The sequence below is a fragment of the Panthera onca genome, chromosome B2 (assembly GCF_046562875.1).
Source record: "Panthera onca isolate mPanOnc1 chromosome B2, mPanOnc1 haplotype 2, whole genome shotgun sequence".
NCBI lineage: Eukaryota > Metazoa > Chordata > Mammalia > Carnivora > Felidae > Panthera > Panthera onca.
The window spans coordinates 11419649-11445033 of NC_138343.1; the positions used below are offsets into that span (position 1 = coordinate 11419649).

Sequence of the window (25385 nt, forward strand, 5' to 3'; positions counted from 1 at the left end):
CCATCTCTCGGTCTTCTCATCTCCAGGCTTGTGCCTGGAAACTAGAAACAGGACAGCAAAGTTCTTCTGTTACCAGGTACAAGGCAGCATTTCTCGGACCAGAACTGTGTGACAAGAAGTATAGCTGAGGCTACATTCAGGAGCCCCTGAGATGAGAAAGTCCGATCTCGCTGTCCCATTCAGCTGTTCTTTGAGTACCTAAGGATCATCCCCAACTTGCACCAGGGAGGACCTCCAGGAGCCTCTGCCGGCCGTGGTGCAGGGAGAGCATTATGTTTTCTCAGTCGGGCTCTCCCTTGAAAATGTTGACTTTTGCCCTCTATCTTTGAACCAGCCTATCTAGAAGAATGTGAGCATGGCTGGAGAAAGTCGGTCAGATCTCTGGCTTCTCAAATTGGGGATTCTGTTGCAGGAATAAAGACTCTGACCGTTTTATCTCTGGATTTTTAGCCCCAAGGACTCCCTCTTTTCACTTATAGAAATGAAGCCTGAAGAAAAGGCTAGATGGAGGAACAAGTGTGATGCATTCATATGAAGAATATAGAACAACCCCAGAAAAGAACATCAGTGAGACTGGGGAAACAGATTAGCTGCTGGGGCTTTGGATGCTGCACCCCAGGGTGCACCATAGCTAGGGGTCAGTCTACTCTGCTACTTAGTCGCCCAGTTGGGGGGAATCCCAAAAGACATTCCAAAGTGATGTTCAGACACCAGCATCACATTGATGGGCCATTTTACAACATGCCTGAGCAACAAGTCTCCTGTGAGTAATTTTTGGAAGCCCCAGTGGATACAGGGTGTGACAGGAGGGTGTGGGCTCCACTCCAGGTGCAGGAACACCCATTGGAAGAGCCTTATTTCTCTACATGAGATTACAGAGTTCCAGATGTCTCTGTTCTCTAACTGCAGAGTATCCTGGGGGTAGCAGTGGAATCCTCTGTTGTCCCACATCGTAGATTTCTAATTTTATTCAATCACTGCCTTCCTATCATATTTATAGTAAACCCCTGAATAACAGATGAGTATTTAGTAAGTATTTGTTAATTCCTCCAATCCTCTTAGCCAAACCAATTAGTCACCAGTGACCTGCCTCATGGTATTAACATGAGTTATCCATTTGTATTCAGATCAAGCCTTGTTCTCCAGTATTGATTTTATCTACTTAAAAATAGTGTTTCTCCCTCCCCACACTTCACCCAATTCTTGCCTATGGGGCACACAGGACGTGCCCTGACTCGGTGCTGAAATGCTGGTGGCCCAATGGTATTCACGCAATTCACCTCTACCGCTAGGTGGTTTCCCGATAATAAGCCTGTCTGCCTGGTGGTCGTCCCCCTGGTGGTCGTATTTGAAGATTCTCTTCCCTCTCATGTGGTTTCAGACGAAGCTCCTTCACAAACACTGGGAAAGAGGTTTTCACTGATTGTGACGTTAGCATGGGGGAGCTTGACCGGGTTTTAGCAGTGCTGCTGACTGATGCTTGTGCTATACCTGCTTTGGCAAGACTCCAACTAACACGATTGGGAAGAAGCTGAAGTTTTTTGCCTGACAGAAGCACTCTGAGGCATTCCTGATTGAGGAATGTGCCTTTTTAAACTGCGACCCCTTCCTCCCCAGGTCCCAACTCCATTGCCTTCCCATTGGTTAAAATCTAGTAGCCATTCTGTCCCTTATACATCCAACAGCACAAAAGTGCTATTGGTATCATTGGTACGATGACTAATGTCTTTATGACTGTTGACAGCAGAGCTGTTCAGGACATTGTACTTGCGGGTGGAGATTTACCTGCATTAAGCGTAGAATGATGTATTTTCAAATTTCTAAAATAAATAATGACCTAAAACACAATTCATTGGAATTAAGAGTAGAAGCAAACCTCGTATCTGTGGGCAATAATGGGTTCTTCCCCAGGGTTCAGAATAAGAATCAGGCACTCATCTGTCTTCACAGAGTCAATGGTAGCTCTAAAGTAAAGAGCAGTGAAGGGGCTGGTGAAGAGTCATTGAATTTATTCCATCTGGGATTAAAAGGTTAGTTTTTGTTTCTTGGGAGCTTTTTCCCCCAAAGGATCTACTTCCCTTCAATTTAGTGCATTGGGCATCTTGGTGTGAATGAATACCATCTATCACATAAATGCCTTCCAGCCTCTAACTATTGACACCCTCTCTTTTCCATTCTTGGGACAGATAAATAAGTTTGAACACATTACATAGTTAACATACCAGGTAAAGAATAAACTAATGAAGAAGAGAGAACATGCTATGCTATAATAAATGCTATCATTTGTCTCTTCTTAAAACACCCACCTCTTTGGTATCGTGGCCTTAGGTACCAGGCTTCCTGAGTTTTAAAACCCTTCATTCAAGAGAAAGAAAATGATAAGGGATAAATTAAAACCGTGGGCAATGTTTTGATGGTTGATTGCTTGGTTGAGAATAGGCCAAGTAGTCTTTGGCTTCTGTCCTAGGCCATATCATAGAGTCAGGTTGACTTGCTGATTAGGATAATCTATTTTAAAAATATGCTGTATAGTGATAAAGGCTTGAAACTGGTTAATTAATTTGAAAAGATGATGTTATCGAATATGTCTAAGAGAAAGGTATTTTCAGACTTGGGTTGAGGTCAGAGGTTTCAAAAAGAAAAGGTAGACAGACAGAAACATCAGCTCCTGTATCTCTGCCTTGGCCCTGGATAGCATGGCCTGTCCCAGAGTCCTGGGGCAGGCCTTACTGGGGATAGATGCTTTGAGTTGCTCTCTCTTCTGTATCTCCTGGTTGGTTTGTGGCCAGTGATGAAGCCTGGTGAATAGTAGGGTGTTACGTCATGGCAGCTGATAAAGCAGTTTAAAGCAACTTTGGTCACATGGCCCCTTCATTAGCACAGGACCTCAAGGGGAGATCCCCTCCACTTCTGCCATTTGGGACCATGTATATTTCTACACATCTTTGACTAACAAGGAGAAATGAGGATTAAATATCTTATCTAGTGTCTTTTAGCAAAAATCCTAGAATGTTCTAAAACATTGTGTTTTCCAGTGTTCGGTCTCTAGAAAAGATTCATAGACACTAAGGTAGGGCTCTTGGAAATCAGGCTCCATGTAAGTATAAATGAATGGCAAGGACCTTGTCCTTCCTTTTTAAACCTAGAGCCTGAAAGAGAAAAAACATGTACTGTTTGAGAAATGCATTTATTAAAAATTCTGGGAGAACTTTTCTTTTCTAACCCTTACATTTAAAACTTCTTCAGACTTCTTCTTTACCATACTTCATGTGTTTTTAATAAATTACAGGACTAGGTCAGAAGTTCAGATGCTTTGGAATACGTAGATATTCTACTCTATGGAAAAGGTCTTCCCTTTCCATGGTCTGTCTTTGTTTAAGAGTTTGGTATTTTGGGGAGCACCTGGGTGGCTCAGTCAGTTGAGTCTGTGACTTTGGCTTATGTTGTGATCTCTCAGTTTTTGAGTTTGAGCCCTGCGTCAGGCCCTCTGCTGTCGGTACAGAGCCCACTTAAGATCCTCTGTCCCCCTTTCTCTGCCCCTCCTCTGCCCCCTCAAAACACAAATATTAAAAAAAAGAAAGAGTGTCGTATTTTTAAGAGTTCATTTTCCATCAGATTTTCAAGTAATGTATTTTAGGGACCCCATATCAGGACTCTTAAAGAAAATTATTCTACTCTGAAAAAATGCTGAATTTTAGAATTTTATATAAGCAAAGAACAGTATTTTTTTTTTAATATCTACTCTTAAACAGAGTACAAGTTCTGAGCAAAACATTGGAGATAAGAATACTGTATCAGTCAATTACTAACGTGATGTCCTCCTCCCAGATAGTTCGCTCTGCTCTGAGTTCAAAACCTGGCTCTGTCGCTCATTAGCTCTGTGATCTTAGGTCAACATCTTTAAAATGGGAATGTTATCCACGCTTAGTTTCTTGCAAGGCATTCACGAGATGATGCATGTAAAGGGCATATGCCTCTCCCTGAGTTGTAGCTGGTAGCTAGCAGAATTATTATTGCCATGTGGTTGTTATTTTTATTAAAACAACTCACCTGTGCTCTGTATAGCTGGTGATTTTTTTAATTGCTTTCTACTTTTTGTTTTATATAACTTAACCTTATTTGTTAAGCTAACATCTTACTGTTCATATAGAAAATTAGTATAACTTACATGTTTATTTCACAAATTGATAGATAGAGTCTTGTGGAAAAGTCCATCAGTAGCCATCATTGGGTGGTATTTTTATACCCTCTTGTTATCCTCATTTCCCACTCTTACCCTTGGAAGTTAAACTGAGAGTCAAGAAGTGGGAATATAACATGAATGTCACAATTTGAATGACAGGCAAGGGTATGAACTCCAGGCCAGTCTGGGAATAGGAACACATCTCCTCCACATCTCGTGTACTTGAAGGACATATTCACCGTGTTGGTGGTTTTCTTACTTGCCATCCAGATAGTCTGACCTGTTGTTTCCCTAGAGTCCACTCACTTAGAGACGCCCGTAACTTTCTCCTTTGGACATATGGTCAGTGCCTTCATCTTTCTCCACAGCATCCAGGTCAGTGGTCATTACCAAGCTAACGTCCTGCCACAGCCAGGGAGCCCTACCTACACCACAGCCACCGCTACCCATGGTCGTGGCCTTTGAACAACATATATCTATCTATAATTATTCACCACGTGTATGTTGCTGATCTCTCGATCTGCAAAAACAGAAAGTAAAAAAGAGCCTTTGAGTTTTGCGAGTGAACTCCCCCTCCCCTCCCCCTTCTTTCTCCTTTTCTTTTCTTTTTTGGAGGCGAATTGCCTTCTTGAATATCAGCACCTGAGAAATGGCCAGACCATATACTCAATATTTTCAAACACGTTCAGTGATCTACAAGATCCCCCCCCTTCCGCCACATTATAGAAATTCAGGAGTCATAAGATTTGTGGTTAGAATCAGAACTAAATGGGCATAGAAATGGACTACCATAAAAATGAAATCCTGTGTGGCTCTCTCTTGGAAACCGTGTCAGGTTTCATGAAATTTTTCTCAGTGGGTCGAAGCCCGTTCCCTCTACCACCTGCTTAGAGTGGATTAATGATCCATGTAAACGTGAGCTCATCAAATTGAAGAAACGCAGTAGATGTGGGGAATGTTTACACGCAGGACATTTATCTGAAATGTTAATTAAAAGGTGGGTGGGAGGATGCCTCTCAGGCCCCTCCGAGAAGGCATCTGCAAAGACTAGCTTCCGAGCCAGGAGATGGTTCCTGCCTGAAGAGGCACCTGGCGGGCTGCCCTGTCGTAGCCACCCCGAAGACACCTTGCCTTGTCTCTTGGCTCACCAGATCCAGTGCAAAATGTGGTTCAGGTCCTGGAGAAACAGTACCTGGAAGAAAAGCGGAGCGCCCTGGAGGAGCAGCGGCTCATGTACGAGCGGGAGCTGGAGCGGCTCCGCCAGCAGCTGTCCCCGGAGCGCCAGCCCCAGAGCAGCGGCCCCGACCGCCTGGCCTACAGCAACCAGACGGCTCAGCAGAAGGTGACCCAGTGGGCAGAGGAGAGGTAAGAATGGGACCCCGGTGACCCAGAGGCCTGGCTCCAGGGCCTTGGAGCTTTGGGCGAGGCATGTGAAGGTGAGGACAGACCTAAGCAAGGAAGGAAATCTTAGTCCTGTGTCTGGTCATTAGCAATCGCCTTTTCCTGTCAGAGATTCTGTCCATCCTTGGTATGCTTACTGGGATGTTAGTCATTAAAGACCATCCCTCCCCCCTTACCCTTCGATAAAAATGGCACCAGGTTACAGTATCATTGTTGCGGGGGCTCCTGGGTGGCTCAGTCAGTTAAGCGTCCAACTCTTGATTTTGGCTCAGGTCACCATCTCCTGGTTCATGGGTTTGAGCCCCCCATCAGGCTCCTCACTGACAATACAGAGCCTGCTTGGGATTCTCTCTCTCTCCCTCTGTCTCTGCCCCTCTCCGCTTGCACTCCTTCTCTCTCTCAAAATAAGTAAGTACAACTTAAAAAAATATATAAGCATTAAAAAAAAAAAAAGAATACCGTTGTTAGATATTGAAGTAGAGAAAGTTGGGATTGTTCTTTAGCATAAAACCGTTTCTTATTTTAAATTTCCCTTACTTTGGAGTCTCTTTAAATACAACTATGATATTAAGAAATCTAAATGTGAATTTTCAAAATTAGTGACTTAAAAATATTTATATCAGGGGCACCTGAGTGGCTCAGTCAGTTGAACATCCGACTTCAGCCTAGGTCATGATCTCGTGGTTCGTGGGTTTGAGCCCCACGTTGAGCTCTGTGCTGACAGCTCAGAGCCTGGAGCCTGCTTCAGGCTCTCTCTGCCCCTTTCTCTGCCCCTCCCCTGCTTGCGCTCTGTTTCTGTCTCTCAAAAATAAATAAACATTAAAAAATGCTTTTAAATTTTTTTTTTCAACGTTTTTAATTTATTTTTTGGGACAGAGAGAGACAGAGCATGAACGGGGGAGGGGCAGAGAGAGAGGGAGACACAGAATCGGAAACAGGCTCCAGGCTCTGAGCCATCAGCCCAGAGCCCAACGCGAGGCTCGAACTCACGGACCGCGAGATCGTGACCTAGCTGAAGTCGGACGCTTAACCGACTGCGCCACCCAGGCGCCCCTAAAAAATGCTTTTAAATAAAAAAAAATATTTATCTCGGAACTGAGGTAGTGGTGGAGGAAACGTCACCCGTGAGGATAGTAAATTATTGCTGAGTTCTGTTGTGTTCTCACTGCAGTCTAGGCGTGATGCTGATTTAGCACTCCCAGCAGCATTGTGCAGTGGGAACAATTATCTCTGTCCTGAAGATAGGGCACTCAGTTTACATATCCTCCTCAGTAACCCACCTGGCCCCTGAAAAGGCCAGCATCTGAACCCAGATCTAGGAGTCCCATTACTAACTCGTATGTTGTTACAATAACCTTAGTGACGAAAGTAGCGCCTGACGTTTGCAGAGCATTTACCAGGTGCCAGGCACCAAGTGCTTTACATGTGTCCATCTCATCTTCACAACTGCTACTATATGTTATCATTTGTACCCCACTTCACACGTGAGGAACCAGGCCGAGAGGTTGAATGATTCACCCAAAGTCATTCAGCTGGTAAGTTACGACTGTGGGATCAAAGCCACGACTCCTGGGCGGGTACTCTCATTCTTTCAGCCACACTGCATCTCTCACAAGCAATGAGATGCTTAAACCTGAGCCACATTCAGGGAAGAAGAAGAAGAGGGAGAAAAGGGAGCCCTAGCCTGCACAACAGGCTTGCTGCGGTAACGCACTTGATCGTTCTAAAGTAAGAGAAAAGAGTCAGTTGCGTTTTCCCCAGGAGCTTTCTGCTCATCTGTCTGGATACCAAAGTATGAAGATTTATCCTACTTGTAACACATTACTCTTTATCTTTTACTGTGCCTGGATAAAAGAGACAAAGGTTATCAGATAATGTTTTTTCTGAAGAGCTGCCTTTTCCACCTTTACTGAACTGATGGCTTTACTCTAATAACAGTGAGCTTGAAGGTAATTGGTGTGACTGGACCCACTGATACCCTTTCTCCCTACATACTTCTTGTGTACTGAAGATTGTAAAAGACAAAAACAGAAAGATGCAACAGAAAAGGTAGATTTTTGTTTTGTTTTAAAAATATTTTGTAATGCTTATTTATTTTTGAGAGAGAGAGAGAGACAGAGCATGAACAGAGGAGGGGCAGAAAGAGAGGGAAACAGGGGTGCCTGGGTGGCTCAGTTGGTGAAGCGTCTGACTTTGGCTCAGGTCATGATCTCACGGTTCCTGACTTCAAGCCTCGCATCGGGCTCTGCGCTGACAGCTTGGAGCCTGGAGCCCGCTTCGGATTCTGTGTCTCCCTCTCTCTCTGCCCCTCCCCTGCTCACGCTCTGTCTCTCTCTGTCTCAAAAATAAATAAACATTTAAAAATATTTTTTTTAATAAAAAAAGAAAAAAAAAGAAAGAGAGGGAAACACAGAATCTGAAGCAGGCTCCAGGCTCTGAGCTGTCAGCACAGAGCCTGGCATGGGGCTCAAACTCATGAACCATGAGATCATGACCTGAGCCAACGTCAGATGCTTAACCGTTGTTTTTAATGATTGTATTTTTTCCATCAAGTGTTAAAAAATTTTTTTCCACTCAATTCCAGATTGATTCTCTTTGAGGCTCTAATTCTTAAAAGGAAGGAGAGTAGCAAGGATGATATTTGGAGCTGTCATTCAAGGAGATGAGAATGCTACAATACTGATTTCACCAGGGTCACTGGATAAAATTAAGATGTCGTTAATGATGGGCTATTATATTAGAAGCTGGGACTCTTACCTAAGCAAGTGTTGATGGCTTGTGAAATATCAAAGGACTCATACCTAAGTAAAGGTTGTGGGCTGAAAATCAAGTATATTTAAGAGCTAGTGAGAATTACAAAGAAAACCAGAGATGTAGTTACTCTTTCTGCAAACTGGCAATGTGTCATAGAGCAAGATATAAATATGTGAAAATTACATCACAATAGTCCGTTAAAAAACAGTTTTATCCAACAATAGGAAGTGTTTCAACCACATAATTATCCCTCTGTCATTGATCCCTCATCTGAAAATAACTTCCAGGAACAGGAAATCAGCTTCATTCATTGAAGTGTTCCCAGTGCCTAGAACAGTGGTGTCTTTGGTAGGTGCTTTGCGAGTATTGACTGTGTGAAATTACTGAAGTGATAAGTGTGTGTGTCCTTGGGCAGGAAGCACAGTAAGGGACGTGGTGGTTAGTAGAGGGTGGGACCCCCATGCTGTGGGGCTTCTGCCGCAACTTCATGGAGGATGAAGGACTTCAGGCGAGTTTGAAGGGTGGACACTGGACGGGCAGACAGAAGGCGGGAAGCATTTGGATGGGCACGCGGGCACAAACAAATGAGAAACCGTGGAGAAGAGGAAGGTGTTTTGCGGATTGCATGAGAGCTGTTTTGTTTGCTCTGAGAGGTGAGTTGTATAGGAGTAGGGAGTGCGAAGTCCAAAGCTGTCCGGTAGGGCACACAGGTGCCTGCAGATTTATCCCATTCGGGGAGAGGAGGTTTTGAACTGAGGGCTGGCCTGAGACAGGCAGGGGTTTGTGTGACTGGTGGTGTCAGAGAAAGAGCCTGGGGGCTTTGAGGCTACCAGGGGTTATGAAAGCAATAGAGAGATTTAGGGGATATTTAAAAGGAAAAATCCACAGAAGGCTTTTTTTCTGGATGTTGTAGAAAAGAGAAAAGGCTGAGCTGGCTGAAAAAGAGTCAAGTCCAGGGAACTGAAAAAAAATGGTATCACCTAGGAGAACCAGACAGACAGGATCGGTGTGCCATACGTGTTAGGGTAACTTCAGATTAACATCTTTGCAGGTGCCTCAGTGTCACTTTTGAGGTGATGGGAAAGGGGTAGAGACTGGGTATTCCAAGCTCCCCATTTTCCTATGAAGTAAGGGCAGGGGGTGTATAAATGGTAGAAAAGAGAAGGTAGATAAGCATTCTGCTAGTCTGGATTACCTTTGAACCCACCTGTGGAACCAGAACTCTTCCTTTCATTCAGTGGGTACTTCGGGGGTTTCCCACAATGGGCCGTGCACCTGACCACACAGTTCTCCCCCTGGGGTGCCTGCAGCTCCATAGGGGACACAGACATCAGTCAAATAATTACACAAATAACTGAGAGATTATAAATACAACACATCTACGGAGGCAAAAGATGTGGGGACTGAGAGAGCACGTAATGGCACATAATAATGTCCTATTCAGCGTCAGAATGTTGGAGAAGGTCTTCTCAGGAAGTGCTACTGTGTGGACTTGAGGAAAGAATTCCTGCTAGCACAGAAGTCCCACTTCTTGCCTTTTACCAACTGAAGAAATCATGTGAAACAGTTTCTCCTTATGGACTCCAGATTTCTGTCCCCTGCCCCATTCCCCTCCCCACCAGCCCCAGAAGCACACAAAAAGTCGTAATCAGTTCTTTTCCCTAAAGGATTCCTTTATTGGTCTTTTGGCAGCAGCATATTAAAATCTAGAAGTTTTCAGATGTTAGGGGATTTAAAACATGGTTTTTAGTTAAGTCCCTCTACGTATTTGCTCCTCATCAGTGGTTACCAACAGGAAAAAAAAAAAAAAAGGTTGAAAAATATTGCCTGGAAGGAGTTGCCTACCACTTTCTAAGAATACGACTCACTTAGAAGCAGAATTGGTTTCCTTTTCTTTTCGGAGTTTCTCATTTCCTTTTCTGCTACCCCACAGGGATGAGCTCTTCCGCCAAAGCTTGGCAAAACTGCGCGAGCAGCTTGTGAAAGCCAATACCTTGGTAAGGGAGGCAAACTTCTTAGCTGAGGAAATGAGCAAGCTCACTGACTACCAGGTGACTCTGCAGATCCCTGCCGCAAACCTCAGTGCCAACAGAAAGGTAAGAGTGCTTCAAAAAAAAAAGAGAGAGAGAGAGTAAAATGTACAACAGTATGTACTGTAAGCCAGCAGACAAACCTGACGTCCTAAAGAACATCTGTGAGGGGCTCCTGGGTGGCTCAGTCGGTTATGCATCCGGCTTCGGCTCAGGTCATGATCTCGCGGTCCGTGAGTTCGAGCCCCGTGTCGGGCTCTGTGCTGACTGCTCAGAGCCTGGAGCCTGTTTCAGATTCTGTGTCTCCCTCTCTCTCCGACCCTCCCCCGTTCATGCTCTGTCTCTCTCTGTCTCAAAAATAAATAAATGTTAAAAAAATTAAAAAAAAAATCTGTGAGGAGATGCTGATATGAGCCGGAGTATTTATTCTTTTTAAGACTTCCTATCTACTAGTATAACATTGTATGTCAACTCTACTTCAACAGTAAAAATTAAAAAAAAAAAATTCCTCTATAGACCCCCCCCCCCAGAGTAAATATGCCCTTAGATGTGTTAAAACTAGAAATATATATAAGTAATTCCTCTTCTCTCTGTCGTGTAAATGCCCCCTTCTGGAATGGGGGGATAGGTGCCAATTTCAGAAAGGATTCTACAAGAAAGGAAGGCTTGTCGGGGTGCCTGGGTGGCTCAGTCGGTTGAGCGTCCGACTTCGGCTCAGGTCATGATCTCACAGCTTGTGAGTTCCAGCCCCGCGTCGGGCTCTGTGCTGACAGCTCGGGGCCTGGAGCCTGCTTCGGATTCTGTATCTCCCTCTGTCTCTGCCCCTAACCCACTCGCATTCTGTCTCTGTCTCTCTCAAAAATAAATAAACATTAAAAAAAATTTAAAAGAAGAAAGGAAGGCTTGTATAATACCTTTTTTCTGTGCACAGAATGACTCTTTGCAGCCTTTGGGAGGTTTCCTGTCATTTCAACTCGAAGAATATTTCCTTTAAGGAGGAACTTCAAAAGACAATAATTTTGCATCCATTTATGTTTCCCCTGGCAAGCAAGCTAGAAACGAGTCAGGATTTCATTACTCTTTCTGCATTTTAGTACTTTGACCAAGCAGTTCTTTGAGAAATTTATGCTAAGTCCATAGTCATAGAAATATTCATAAAGAGGGGCGCCTGGGTGGCTCAGTCAGTTAAGCATCTGACTTCTGCTCAGGTCATGATCTCACAGTTCATGAGTTTGAGCCATACATTAGGCTTGCTGCTATCAGAAAAGAACCCGCTTCATATTTTCTGCCCCTTCCCCCTCTCAAAAATAAATAAACATCAAAAAAAATTCATAAAGATCATGTGCTTTTTATACAAGGATGCTTATCATAATGGCCTTTATAATAGCAAAAATTTAAAATAGTCATGATGTCGAACAATAGAATAATTGATCAAACCAGTGTGCATCCATAAAATAGATTTCTATGTTTCCATTAAAAATTGTGTCTATGAAGAATATTTAATAGCACAAGAAGGTGATCATAAGATAAAAACTGTGGAGGGAGGATCGGGATAGGAAATTTAGTTTTGTTTGGTTCTGATTATGATAAAAAAAAAACAAAAAACATGCACGGGTATACCTATAGAAAATGGAAAATAAGCCAGAATATTCCATCTGTGGTAGAATTTCATCTTCTTTCTGTATATGTTTTCTTCACACTTGCTGCTTTCTAATAATATATATTGCTGTAACAATCTAAGAAGTCATAACAAGACTTCATTTGGTTTCATTTGATTTGTTGTTTTTGTTTCCTTCATTCTGCAGAGAGGAGCAATCGTGAGTGAGCCAGCTATCCAAGTGCGGAGGAAAGGAAAGAGCACCCAAGTTTGGACCATCGAGAAGCTGGAGAATAAATTAATTGATATGAGAGACCTTTATCAAGAATGGAAGGAAAAAATTCCTGAGGTAAAAGAGACAAAATGGAAAGGAGATTGGGCCATGTTGAAAGCACAGAGTGTAAGTGATTTCACCATCAGAACGCACACATGCATGGCGGTGAATTTCTGTAGTCAAGCTTTGGACATCGATATTAGAAAAGTAATGTTGGGACACCTGCATGGCTCAGTCAGTTAAGCCTCCAACTCTTGATCTCAGGATCATGAGTTTGAACCCTGTGTTGGGCTCCATGCCCAGCATGGAGCCTACTTTTAAAAAAGGCAGGGCAGGGTGGGGGAAGAAAAGGAATGTAGAAGTGATCTTGAAAAAACTTCTAAGTTAGATGTTGGATCAGTCATAAAACATGTGATCCCCACACGGACAGAAACTAAATGAAGAGAACACATAACATGTTCTTATTTGGCTGCATTTTTGCTACATTCCAGGTGATATGAAATGGAACAAAGTAAGTCCGTGCTGTTTTGTCAGTGTTGTGACAAATCCACACGGATGGAGCCAGGTTGGATTTTGTATTCATTAGCATATGTTCTGGCTCCCCTAGCTGTGATAATGGCTGGGGAGATTACGAAGAATAATTTTAGAAAGCACAATCCATTTTTTGGATGCTAGTAATGGAAAAGACGACTCGGTGAAGGAAATGAGACAAAGCACAGGGAATGGAATGAAAAAGGCTATATGTGGGGTGTGATAGGGAAGACGAGGGTGTAATTGAGCAAGAGCCCCTCCCATATGCTACTTTTATTTATGTGACATGATGGTAATTTTTACTTCTTTTTAATTTCTCTGGATGAATGCTTTCTTCTTAAATCATTTTTAGGTGCTAGTTTTAAATAATATTATTCAAGTTGATATTTTGTTTCTTACTGGCTCCCCACCTGCCTACCCTACCCATCAGGCAAAGCGTCTCTATGGGAAACGAGGTGACCCTTTCTATGAAGCCCAAGAGAATCACAACCTAATTGGCGTGGCTAATGTGTTCTTGGAGTGTCTCTTCTATGATGTGAAACTTCAGTATGCAGTTCCTATCATCAGCCAGCAGGGGGAGGTAAGGACAAGCCAGCCTGGGAGGAACTTGACCAAAGTGGAAGGGGGTGTGTGTGTGTGTGTGTGTGTGTGTGTGTGTGTGTGTGTGTGTGTGTGTGTGTGTATCTGATTTAAGTGATGCTCTTGAGGCAGATCTAGGGTGAATAGTCAGGATCATACTCTTTCTTCTCTACTAATATCAATAGAAACTCTCAAGATTAAATCATGGTTTTAAAAGATATTCATACCCATTTTTTAAATTTATGGTTCACAAGTTTTTTTGATTTTTGTTTTAATCAAATTAGAAATCTTTTGGAAACCAGCTTCCGCTCTGTTGCCATGTTCATCTCTCTTTTAATCTCTTACCTTTGTGATACATCCGAGTTCCTTCTCGGCCCCTATGTGGTCTTCACCAGATACAGCTTGGGAGCAAGTTGTAAATAAATAAACTTAGAAAAATAAATAAAAATGTGTTGATTCTCAAAAAATATTGAAAGAAAGCTTGAGAACCCGCCTTACCTTCGAACTGATTTCTCCCATTTCCCCTTTCCCCCTCCTCTAACGGATTCGTCCATATTGGTCTCAGTTGTCCAACGCCATCAGCTAATTTCTCTCAGGTGCTTGGTGCCAGTGCCAGTTGCCGTGTGGAGGTTGGGTCCGTGCTACTTTTACAGTGGAGCCTCACGATTTAAGACGATGGCAGCACCGTCCCCTTCATGACTCCAGCCTTTGCAGCCTTGACCTGTGTCATGAAACATAACTTGGGCTAGTTGTAGCACTCTGAGGGAGCAAACTCTTGTCCTTTAATTCAGTTCTGTGCCAACAAATGTAAGAGAGGCACCACTAAACTAGCACCTCTCCAGAGAACCACCAGGATGTTGAAGAAATTGTAAGCCTTTGTGGTTCCTCCTGGGATAGGTCTCACTCCCCCTGCTCCAATGTGAGTTACCCACCCATTGAAGAGAGCAGACGCTCCGTGAGCCTGGTGACCACGTCTTTTGGCTTACTGCCATAAATGCAGTGCTTAGTAGCACAGTTCGGGGCATGCAGTCGATTCCTGGGTGAAGTTGTCTCATAACAACCCGCACGTGTATCTCTACTGCTTGTTTCGGTATTCCAACTGGGCAGGGACTAGATCAGATGAACGAATATACGAACATGGAAAATAGACGACTCCAGGTAGGATATGATAGCTGTCTTTACTCTGTTCCTGGGCTGCCTGGAAAGGATAAGAGTGAAGCTGACTCCAGAAGGCAAGTGGCAGAGAAGCAAATTTGGCTCAGAGTCAGGCAGGGTGACTGCAGGGGGTGAGAGATGGACTGGACCGGCTGTGGAAGGGGTGAGTTTCCCGTGGCAGTACGGGCGGCGGCCGCTCACCTGCTCACCCGGGAGGTGGCTGCATGCTCTCTGTCCAAGGTCAGGTTCCCCGCTGGATGCCTATTAACCCGCAGGCGCTCTGGTTCCTGCCGCAGGTTGCAGGGCGCCTCCATGTGGAAGTCATGCGAATTACAGGGGCCGTCCCGGAGCGCGTGGTGGAGGACGACTCTTCTGAGAACTCCAGCGAAGGTGGAAGCCTCGAGGTCACGGACATCAGCGGGGAGACTGTTCACCGAGTCAAGAAGCTGACTTGCCGGGTGAGGGGACGATGAGATGGACGGGTGCAGAGGAATGACCTTGTTCATGCCAAACAGTTCTGTTTTTCATAGAGCAGAGTAAACGTTAACCTTCCTAACAGTAAATACAATGGTGGGCAGTACTTTCTCCAGAAGTATAGCACCCTTTCTGGTGACGCTTGATGAGATTTGAAAAGTCCATGTGTATTGGGGGCACCTGGGTGGCTCGGTCCGTTAAGCTTCCGACTCTGGATTTCGGCTAGGTCATGATCTCACGGTTGGTGGGATTGAGCCCCACGTTGGGCTCTACGCTGACAGCTCGGAGCCTGCTTGGGTTTCTCTCTCTCCCTCCCTGCCCCTCCCCCACTCCCTCAAAATAAATAAATAAACTTAAGAACATTAAAAAATAAAAGTCCATGTGTATCTGGCATGCGGGGGGGGTATGTATTGTTCAGTGAATCCTGCTTTTCCAATAAAGGTTGCATCAAAAACTCAGTCACTAGGAAAATGTTGGAGGTGTGTGCCTTTGCCAGTTTACACACGGTAGTTGTGGTACTCTGGTACGGATTTGTTGTAGGCGGAACCCTTGATGAAAGGATGCCAGATATTTTCAGATACCGAATGGATAACCGATTTATGTAGCTCTTAAATTTGAAGAGCTCTTACATTTGAAGCAATGCACAGTTTAATGTTTCTTTATGGGAGTTATATTGCCTTTTTTTTTTTTTTATATCTCTTCAGGTAAAAATTAAAGAGGCAACCGGGCTGCCCTTAAGCCTCTCAAATTTTGTCTTCTGTCAATACACATTCTGGGACCAGTGTGAATCCACAGTGGCTGCCCCAGTGGTGGACCCCGAGGTGCCTTCCCCCCAGTCCAGGGACGCCCAGTACACTGTGACGTTCTCTCACTGTAAGGTATGGGCACCATGAGGAAACGAGCTACACGGGAGGCAATGGACCTGGGTGCGGTTCAATACGTAGAAGTTTCCCCGTAAGAATGTTTAGTAAATGTAATATGTGTCTTGGACTTTTTAACCTCAAAATGTATTTCAGTACAAATTCCAATAATTTAAAAGTATTTAAAATAAAATCTGAAAGGCCTCTACCTGAAATCTTATACCCTATGCCCTACAACTTTTATATGTGTGTGGTCAATGAATGTTCACACAAAAACGGGCATAGATACACTCTTACCATCATGCACGCATAACTTCTTTAAAAAGTTTTTTACAAAAACTGTGGTCATATTATACATGTTGCAGAATTGCACCTTTTAATTTAATTTTGTTTTGTTTTATTTTATTTATTTTTTAAGTAGGCTTTACACCCAGCATGGAGCCCAGTGCAGGGCTTAAACTCACAACCCAGAGATCAAGACCTGAGCTGAGATTAAGAGTCAGACGCTTAACTAACTGAGCCACCCAGATGCCTCCCACTTCATTATTTTAATTTATGTGAACTTCTCGACATGCAAGTTGCTGTAGATATTTTTAATTCTTTTGAATATGGAATAGCCTTTTGTTTTTGTTTTTGTTTTTTTTAATGGCATAGTGTTTTAAGCATAGCATTTCCAATGTGGCATATGAGTTTTTAAAGAAAATGTAAATGGACAAGGTGAATTTTTGGTGACTGTTGGCTATTCCCATCTTGTGCATCACCTACCCCTCCTGGCTTTCACATCAGACTGCCAACAGGTTGTTTTTGACAGACACACTCTCTTCTGTGTAATTTTGTTTTTCCTTGCACAATCCTTAACAAATACTCCAAACCCCTTCCTTTGGAAATTGTGCATTTTCTTTCTGGTTCTATACCTACCAAATTTCACATAAGTAAAGACTGTCAGGTCTTTCTTTTTCTGAAAATAAATGGCCCACTTTTTTTTCCACCTGTATTCACCCAAGTCTGTTTCTGAAAACCCATATTAATTATTTTTTTTGTTATTTGTGTCTGAATACTCTTAAATATTCCCCATCTTTCTTTGGATCCACAAAGCTATTCATGTAGGAGGATGAAACCTGAATTTTAAGTACATTCTGGTTAACAACTGGTTTGAGAAACACTAGTCTCAGGGACCTTGGATTCACTGTGTGACCTTGGGGTTTTTTTCATAAATAAAATGTGTAGGTTGGGGTGCCTAAGTGGCTCATTTGGTTGAGCGTCTGACTCTTTATTTCAGCCCAGGTGATGATCCTAGGGTCATGGGATTGAGCCGCAAGTTGGGTTCCACACTGAGCATGGATCCTGCTTGGAATTCTTGCTGTCTCTCTCTCTCTCTCCTTCTGCCCCTCCCTCACTCACACACACATGTATTCTCTCTCTCTCTCTCTCGCTGTCTCTGTCTCTTAAAAAAAGAAAAAGAAAGAAAGGAAACCTATGTTTGAAAAAAAATAAAATGTGTAGATTGTACTAATTGATCGTTAGTTTGTTTTCCTTGTAAAATTCTGGTTCTGTCTCCAAATAAACTAGATAAGAAGGTCAGTAGTAGAACATTAAGTCAGTATAGCACAGGTCTTTCTAGAAAGTAGAGCCACAGGGTTGTCTTCACCTGAGATTTCACTGAGTTGTTGCTGGAAAGAAGCATGGCTTGGTCCCTTGCCTGCCACAGCATTCAGGGTGATCTACCTCTCAGCCCACTCGGCATTCATTCCCTCACGCTCCTCTGTCTGCATTTTATGATGAGGAATCAGAGCAGGAGAGTTTGAGAGCAAGAGCACAGACCCATGAAAATAATCATACGAAATTTAATTCTGTTCTTAGTCTCCCACGCCATCGCAAGAAGCAATCAGATGTTCTTTTTTTATGATGTGCTGATTAGTCCAAGGCGGCAGGAGGTCAAGTGGTCCTTCAGAACCCAGAATGAACCCGGTGTAAGGAAGCAAGGATTCACTTCTGCATCTCACAAGCTCTATGACATGGGACAGGTTGCTTTCTTCAGTGTCCGCATTGCCTAAAGAAAGAAATTGCATTAAATCACCTCTTCCTGCCCCTTCCAGAACTAATGTTCTGGTTCTTGAAAACCGCACAGGTGGTTTTAAGGTTGGGATCAGACTAACAACCTCCAAAGTGAATCTCTATGAGGCTAAAAGGCAAAATGGAAATTTCACCCAATTGCTTTATGCGTGATCCTTGTCACTCTTTCCTTGCTTCCGTTTATCCCAGGACTACGTGGTGACCGTGACAGAAGAGCTCCTGGAGTTCCTGTCAGATGGAGCCCTGGCCATTGAGGTGTGGGGCCACCGCTGTGCTGGGAACGGCAGCTCCATCTGGGAAGTCGACTCTCTTCATGCGAAGACAAGAACGTTGCATGACAGGTTTGTACTTGGCTGAGCTGGGTGCAGGGTCAAGGCTGGCACTAACACGGAGGCTAAGAGCAGGGGTCCCCAGGCCTGTGTCCTCCTTTGTGAAATGGGAACGATAAAAGGGACTAGCAGTCATTGAAGACATTCAATGTGGGGAAAGGCAAATCCTTTTGAGAAACAGGACTAAAACAGCTGTGTTCCTACCTGGGGAAATAAAACCAGCCTTGGAGGCGCCTGGGTGGCACAGCTGGTTAAGCATCCGAATCCTGATTTCAGCTCAAGTCATGATCTCACGGTTCATGAGTTCGAGCCCCGCGTCAGGAGCCTGCTTGGGATTCTGTCTCTATGCCCCTCCCCTGCTCATGCTCTCTCTCTTTCTCAAAATAAATAAATAAAACTAAAAAGAAAAAAAAGAAAATCTATATGACATACATAGCACAGTGCCCAGCCTATAGAAAGTGCTCAGTGGATGGTGACTCTTTTCCTGTTATTCATAACGTCCCTGGGCAGTGACACCGTTGTTCATGGGAATGTGATTTTGCAGGTGGAATGAGGTAACTCGAAGAGTAGAAATGTGGATTTCCATATTGGAATTGAACGAGCTAGGGGAATACGCTGCAGTGGAACTCCACCAGGCCAAAGATGTCAACACAGGGGGCATCTTTCAACTCAGACAGGTACCCGGCTTGTTTTTGTCTGTTTCATGTGTCCTTTTTCGTCCCACTCGTAACACACCGTTTCTGGGAGTTTTCTAATTATCTGCCTCTGTGTTCCCCGTTCCTCTTCCCTCCATCCCTCACCGTTCCCATCCCTGGTGCTCACTGCTGCATCGCACTCCTCCCATCCCACCCCCGACCTCTGCAGGGTCATTCCCGGAGGGTACAAGTCACCGTGAAGCCGGTGCAGCATTCAGGGACACTGCCGCTCATGGTGGAAGCCATCTTGTCTGTGTCCATTGGCTGTGTCACTGCCCGGTCCACCAAGCTGCAGAGAGGGCTGGACAGTTACCAGGTAAGACAAGCCGAGCTGAAGCGGTATTTAACGAAGATTGGTTCATGAAGAACTAAGGCAGTCGGTGATGGAGACCTTTGAGGAATGTGACAGAACTCCTTGCCTTGACCTTATGTCTGCACCCTTCCCCTCACATTTGCATCCTTTTTACTAGACTTAAAATACTATATTGGTTTTGTGTTGATTAATAATAATTTTATTTATAAGCACACGTATGAATGCTATCTTACTCATTTACTTTAGGTGGATTTTATATCTGGCCCCAGTTATGTTATGTCGGGTATTTGGCATGGCTGCCTGGCCTGATCCACTTTTGTTACTATAAAATCGCCCCATGCACAGGCATAATTAAACAGTTCTTTGAAAGCCTTCTTTTTTTTTCTTTATTTAAATTAAAAGTTGTCTTCACAGTCGTTTTTGTCCATTAAATCCCCCCTTACTAAATCTTCTGTTCTCTTTTTTAAAAATTAAAAGATAGGAGGGCCCCTGGCTGGCTTTGTTGGGGGAGCATGCAACTCTTGATCTTTGGATCATGAGTTCGAGCCCCACCTTGGGTATAGAGATTACTTCTAAAAATAAATTTAAGGGGCGCCTGGGTGGCTCAGTCAGTTAAGCCTCTGACTTTGGCTCAGGTTACGATCTCACAGTTCATGAGTTTGAGCCCCACATCGGGCCCTGTGCTGACAGCTCAGGGCCTGGAACCTGTTTTGGATTCTGTGTCTCCCTCTGTCTCTGCTCCTCCCCTGCTTGTACTCTGTCTCTCTCTCTCTCTCTCTCTCTCAAAAATAAACAAACATAAAAAAAAGATTTAAAAAATAAATTTAAAAATAAATATTTATAAAAAGTAAAAGATGTGAACATCTAAGAATTGGTCTCCTTACTACCAATCACAGCTCTCATCACTCCTTGAGAACAAACTTTCAGATCAGGAAATTGCCCCCAGTGGCCTGAGAGAAGGCCTGTGCTTCACTCAGTCCGCAGTTTACAGGCGGGTATGAATTAGGAACTGGAAGAAGCCACCCGTGCAACTCTGGCTTCCTGTGAGCCACATGTGACTGGGAGCACTCCCTGTTGTAACAGAAGAAAACGTTTCTCTGTGGGGTCTGGGCAGAAGCCGCCCATCTGGAGAATGATCCACCTTTCATCTCAGCTTTCTTCAGCTCCCTGGCTGGCATTCAGGTGGAGACTTCTCTGAAAGCTCAAAGGAACATTGGCAGGGGGCCTGGGTGGTTCAGTCGGTTAAGCGTCTGACTCTTGATTTCGGCTCAGGTGATGATCTTACTGTTTGTGAGTTTGAGCCCCATGTCGGATTCTGCACTGACAGTTCAGAGCCTGCTTCAGATCCTCTGGCCCCCTCTCTCTGCCCCTCCCCCACTCACTCTCTGTCTCTCCCTCTCTCAAAAATAAATAAACATTAAAAAACCTCTTTATAGGGGCGCCTGGGTGGCTCAGTCGGTTAAGCGTCCGACTTCGGCTCAGGTCATGATCTCGCGGTCCGTGAGTTCGAGCCCCGCATCGGGCTCTGTGCTGACAGCTCAGAGCCTGGAGCCTGCTTCGGATTCTTTGTCTCCCTCTCTCTCTGACCCTCCCCCGTTCATGCTCTGTCTCTCTCTGTCTCAAAAATAAATAAACATTAAAAACAATTAAAAAAAAAAAACTCTTTATAAAAACATAAAATAGAAAAGGAACATTGGTTTGGACGACTAGGCCTTAAGGAAGGCAAAGCTTTGTCAGACATCGCCTTCCCTTTCCCAAGCCAAAATTGCCCCTGATTGTCAGAGCCAGGGAGACTATGGAAGAAGGCATAAGGACAGTCTGCTGTTTGAGGGGAGGCTTCTCCCCCAGACTTTTCCTCATGTGTGGTGTAGGAAACTGGGTGTAGATTCTTGTCCCAGCTCAGTCCCTCCCTCAGGCCATCAAATTTGGGGGTGGCTACAGGGTGTGGTAGAAAGGTCACTGGCCTGGAGTGGGGGATCTGGATTCTTAAGTCTAGCTTGGCCTTCTTGGTCACCTTGTTGAAGTAACACAAACTTCCAGTTCCTTTTTTGTCTTCTCCAGAAATATGAAGTAGGCCTAATAATTCCCTGGGATCCCCGTCTGTCATAAAGGCTTAGTAGTAAAGGCTTAATAAATCTCTGATCTTAGATAAAACATTGAATCTGTGTCCTAAATCATGACCTATAAAATAGGGGGTCATCAGTTGACTGAAGGTTCCTATTTGAGAAACCTCGTAAGCATTGATTATTTGCACTTTTAATATATCTCTAGTGGGGCTCCTGGGTGGCTCAGTCGGTTGAGCATCTGACTTCCCCTCAGGTCATGATCTCACAGTTTGTGAGATCACATCAGATCACATCACATCAGGCCCTGAGCTGACAGGGCGGAGCCTGCTTGGGATTCTCTCTCCCTCCTTCCCTCTCTCCTCCCCCCCCACACTTTCTCTCTCAAAATAAATAAATAAACTTTTTAAAAAATGATAAATTCAAGCTACATGTACTTTATTCATTAATGTGAAGAAGTAAGTCAAGAAAAATTACTTCGGGGGTGTCTGGCTGGCTCAGTCAGTAGAGCACATGACTCTTAATCTCGGAGTTGTGGGTTCGAGCCCCATATTGGGTGTAGAGATTACTTAAAAAATAAAATCTTTTAAAAAAAAAGTAAAAAGATGGGTCTCCTGGGTGGCTCAGTTGGTTAAGCATCCGACTTCGGCTCAGGTCACGATCTCGCGGTTTATGAGTTCAAGCCCCACATCAGGCTCTGTGCTGACAGCTCAGAGCCTGGAGCCTGTTTCAGATTCTGTGTCTTCCTCTCTTTCTGACCCTCCCCCATTCATGCTCTGTCTCTCTCTGTCTCAAAAATAAATAAATGTTAAAAAAAAAAAAAGTAAAAAGAAAAATTACTTCAGTATTAGGCATGCATTTAATAAGTTAGTTATTCAAATGATAATGATGGGTACCAAACTAAAACAAGAGTGGATTTTTCAGTCTTTGCAGAGAATATGTTTAACTATATTTTTAAAGCATTTTCTTACAAATGTTCATTTATTTTTGAGAGAGAGAGTGTTAAGCAGAGGAGGGGTAGAGAAAGAGGGGGACAGACGACCAGAAGCAGACTCTTGCTGACAGCAGCGAGCCCCATGTGAGGCTTGAACTCATGAAGAGCTCACAAACTGTGAGATCATGACCTGAGCTGAAGTGGGATGCTTAAATGACTGAGCCACCCAGGTACCCCTAAAGCACTTTTTAAAATCAGCATATTTGGAAGTATACTTAGATATGAGAATAATGTAATTATATTTTTAAAGCTCTTGAACAAAAACACTTTGTCTTTTTAAGACTAGACCACTTCACTGCCTGTTCGAATATTAACCCTCCAATAGCCATAGAAAAACCAAAGAAGATTGTTACATGGCCCAGCATTCACTTTCAGTAGAATCTGCCTCCATGTAGGCTATTCTCTATAAATGGAAGTTTCTTTATTCTGTGTCTAAGGAAAACTGTCTCAACTAAGTCCTAATTTATTTTCAACATGGTGATTTTGTTTTGCCCAATGTTTTTGCCAAAATTGTTTATGAAGTTACTGTAAACTATTGCCATGGGTTTAGGACAGTTCTGAATTTTAGGACAGTTCCAATTTTTCTGATTGGTGTGATGCTAATATATCCAGTAGTGGATGACAATGGATCCATATATTCAATATGGCGGACTGTGCTCTTGTTGCAGTAGTACAATGCAGAACTTTGTATGTGAATGGCCTTTAGGCTCCCAGTGGGCTTTCCCCTGTCATGATTTCCTTAGTGCATGTGGTGTGGTGCAGGGAAAAGGGCACTGAGTGGGGAAATTAGCAGCTTGGCTCCCAGTCCTGACTCTGCCACTATTTGGCAGATTTAACCTTGGGTTAAATCATTTCATCCCTCAGGACCCTGACTGCCTCATGGTTAAACTATGAGGTGAAGGAATAGTCTAGTTTTGCCATTTTTTCTTTCTAAGCCTGGTCCAGATCTCAAGTAGCCCACCCCGCGATGTATATCCACCATTCACGTAACAGTAGAGTAAGGCCTGGCTCAGTGATGTTGGTTCTTATTCCCATGAGAGAGTTCTTGTTTTTTAAATGACTGTTTTCTTTATTAAAAGCAAACCAAACCAAACTCAAGTTCGTCATTGTAGATGAGTGAATTAAATCCACTAAACCTTTCTTGCAATTCATGTAAATGTTTTATTATGCTGGTGTTCTATGTGTTGTCCATTGTAATGCGTGTGCTACGCTTAAAGAATTATTTGTATGCTGTTTGAGAAACAAAATGCATGTCCTTTGTGTTTATTTTTTTCCTACCAGAGAGATGATGAGGATGGTGATGATATGGATAGTTATCAGGTATTACTGCTGCTGTCGATCTGTGGCATGGGGCACAGCTACTGCTAATTGCCGGCATCCGCCAAGCAGAGGGCAGGGAGGAGGAAGGAGGACCATCGAGCAAGACTATGGCAGTGTTTCACTCGCTTTGGATTTGCTTTAAGCATAATCAGGGATACAATACTCTCTCTATAGATTTCTCTGTCCGTTCAAAATGTATGACCAGAATACCGCATTGCCGCTATGCCATCTTGAATGAGCCTGTAAAGACTTTCTACGCAAGCCCATCATTGCTGTATTAAATTAATGACTTTACAACTTGTACAATTATGCATTCATAATCTTTGAGTAGAGTCTTGTCTTTTCTCCTCACCTCCAAGAGAGTAGTATTGTTCTAATACGCCATTTTAGTTTAAAAGTCTCTTGCCAGATAGGAAATTGCAAAACATTTTCTGCACGTAGTTTAGTTTTATTTTGCCAGTTTTCCTCTTGCGTTAGGACCAAGCTTAATTATCCATAACTTAGAGAATTTAAATCTCAGCTTTTTCTTCTGGAAGTTTAGCGGGGGAGGACTGTACCTCTGAACTTGTACCCAGTCAGCAGTGGCTGGTCTGCTGTCGTGGAACATGGCATGATAGTAACAGGCCAGGCAGCAAGTCAAGAATGAGGTTTTCTGGGTTTGGTCCCCAGTCTTTGTGGTGATTCTCCGTAGTTTCCCGGTGAGCCTTCCTGTATGTAAACTGTGGGTACACTGCAGGTAAAGCCTCAGAGGTCCTCTGTGTCTGCTCTTACTGTCGTGTCTTAAAGGTTAGACTGGAATTAAGCAAGTCAGAGAGCATTTTGAGTCGAATTGGTGGATTTCTTGCCCTCAGAACTCTACTAAGAAAGAAAACAAACAAACAAAAACAGACTTTGCGAGGAAATACCAGTATCCCCTTGGACCTCGGCGACGCTGTTAACTAACGTGCTGCTGCTGTCTGTGTGCTTCCTGCCACGTTGTTCACGGGGAAGTCCAACAGCTGCTTCTGGGAGTCCTTAAAGCATGGCTGATGCATGTTGGGTGTTTGCATGGGAGACTTTTGGTTAGCCTTATGGTAGTGGTCAGAGGTGAAATGTTGGCAGCAAGTTTGAAAGGTTCTCTGCTCATCCCTTCTTTGCATTTCAGAAACTATATGTCATGAGGCCATTGAACTATGAACTATGAGGATGTCTGGTTTTTTTGCATTTCCATTTGCTGTTACATGGTTTGGGCTCTGTTCATGGTGTCTCTGCTTGGAATCACACATCTTTCAAACAAGTAGCTCCAATTTAAACACACACGTAGACACACACACACACACATACACACACACACACCATAGAAGAATCATCCCAACAGCTGGCATAGCTTGAGCTTCTCTTGCTTTTAAGTATAATTATCCTTTCGGAAATCCAGGGGCTCTGATTTCTGAGTTAACGGGTTCCTCGATCAGCATGCTGTGTTTCTGAGACCCCTTTGCTTTCTTGCATATTAATCACACAGCAATGTTCAATGGCCTTTCCTAATGAAAAGTTTCCTGATCAATGTAAACATCTTTGTTAAAAAAAAGAAATAGCCATCTGTGCACTCTACAGGAAGAATGTTTTCCCTCCCTGATGTCAGGAAGAAGACTTAAACTCTGTGAGGGAAAGGTGGTCCGACGCACTCATCAAACGACGAGAATACTTGGATGAACAGATTAAAAAAGTCAGCAATAAAAAAGGTATGTGAGATTAAACTCTTTCCCGGGACTGGCTTTTTC

General features: G+C 43.6%; 1 protein-coding gene across 9 annotated transcripts in view; it reads left to right on the plus strand.

The window, feature by feature from the left end:
- The window catches only part of KIF13A (kinesin family member 13A), a 216661-nt gene that overhangs the window by 161869 nt on the left and 29407 nt on the right, over positions 1 to 25385 (plus strand). For 4 of the 9 annotated variants that reach the window (XM_060614713.3, XM_060614715.3, XM_060614716.3 and 1 more), the window contains 12 exons: positions 1293 to 1412; positions 5335 to 5548; positions 10272 to 10434; positions 12174 to 12314; positions 13201 to 13350; positions 14801 to 14962; positions 15683 to 15856; positions 18101 to 18252; positions 18785 to 18917; positions 19105 to 19251; positions 23587 to 23625; positions 25247 to 25346. In XM_060614713.3, the coding sequence (XP_060470696.3) occupies positions 1293 to 1412; positions 5335 to 5548; positions 10272 to 10434; positions 12174 to 12314; positions 13201 to 13350; positions 14801 to 14962; positions 15683 to 15856; positions 18101 to 18252; positions 18785 to 18917; positions 19105 to 19251; positions 23587 to 23625; positions 25247 to 25346 (1695 nt within the window). The remainder of the gene's footprint in view (positions 1 to 1292; positions 1413 to 5334; positions 5549 to 10271; positions 10435 to 12173; positions 12315 to 13200; positions 13351 to 14800; positions 14963 to 15682; positions 15857 to 18100; positions 18253 to 18784; positions 18918 to 19104; positions 19252 to 23586; positions 23626 to 25246; positions 25347 to 25385) is intronic. The other 5 variants (XM_060614717.3, XM_060614720.3, XM_060614718.3 and 2 more) reach the window with 3 other exon arrangements.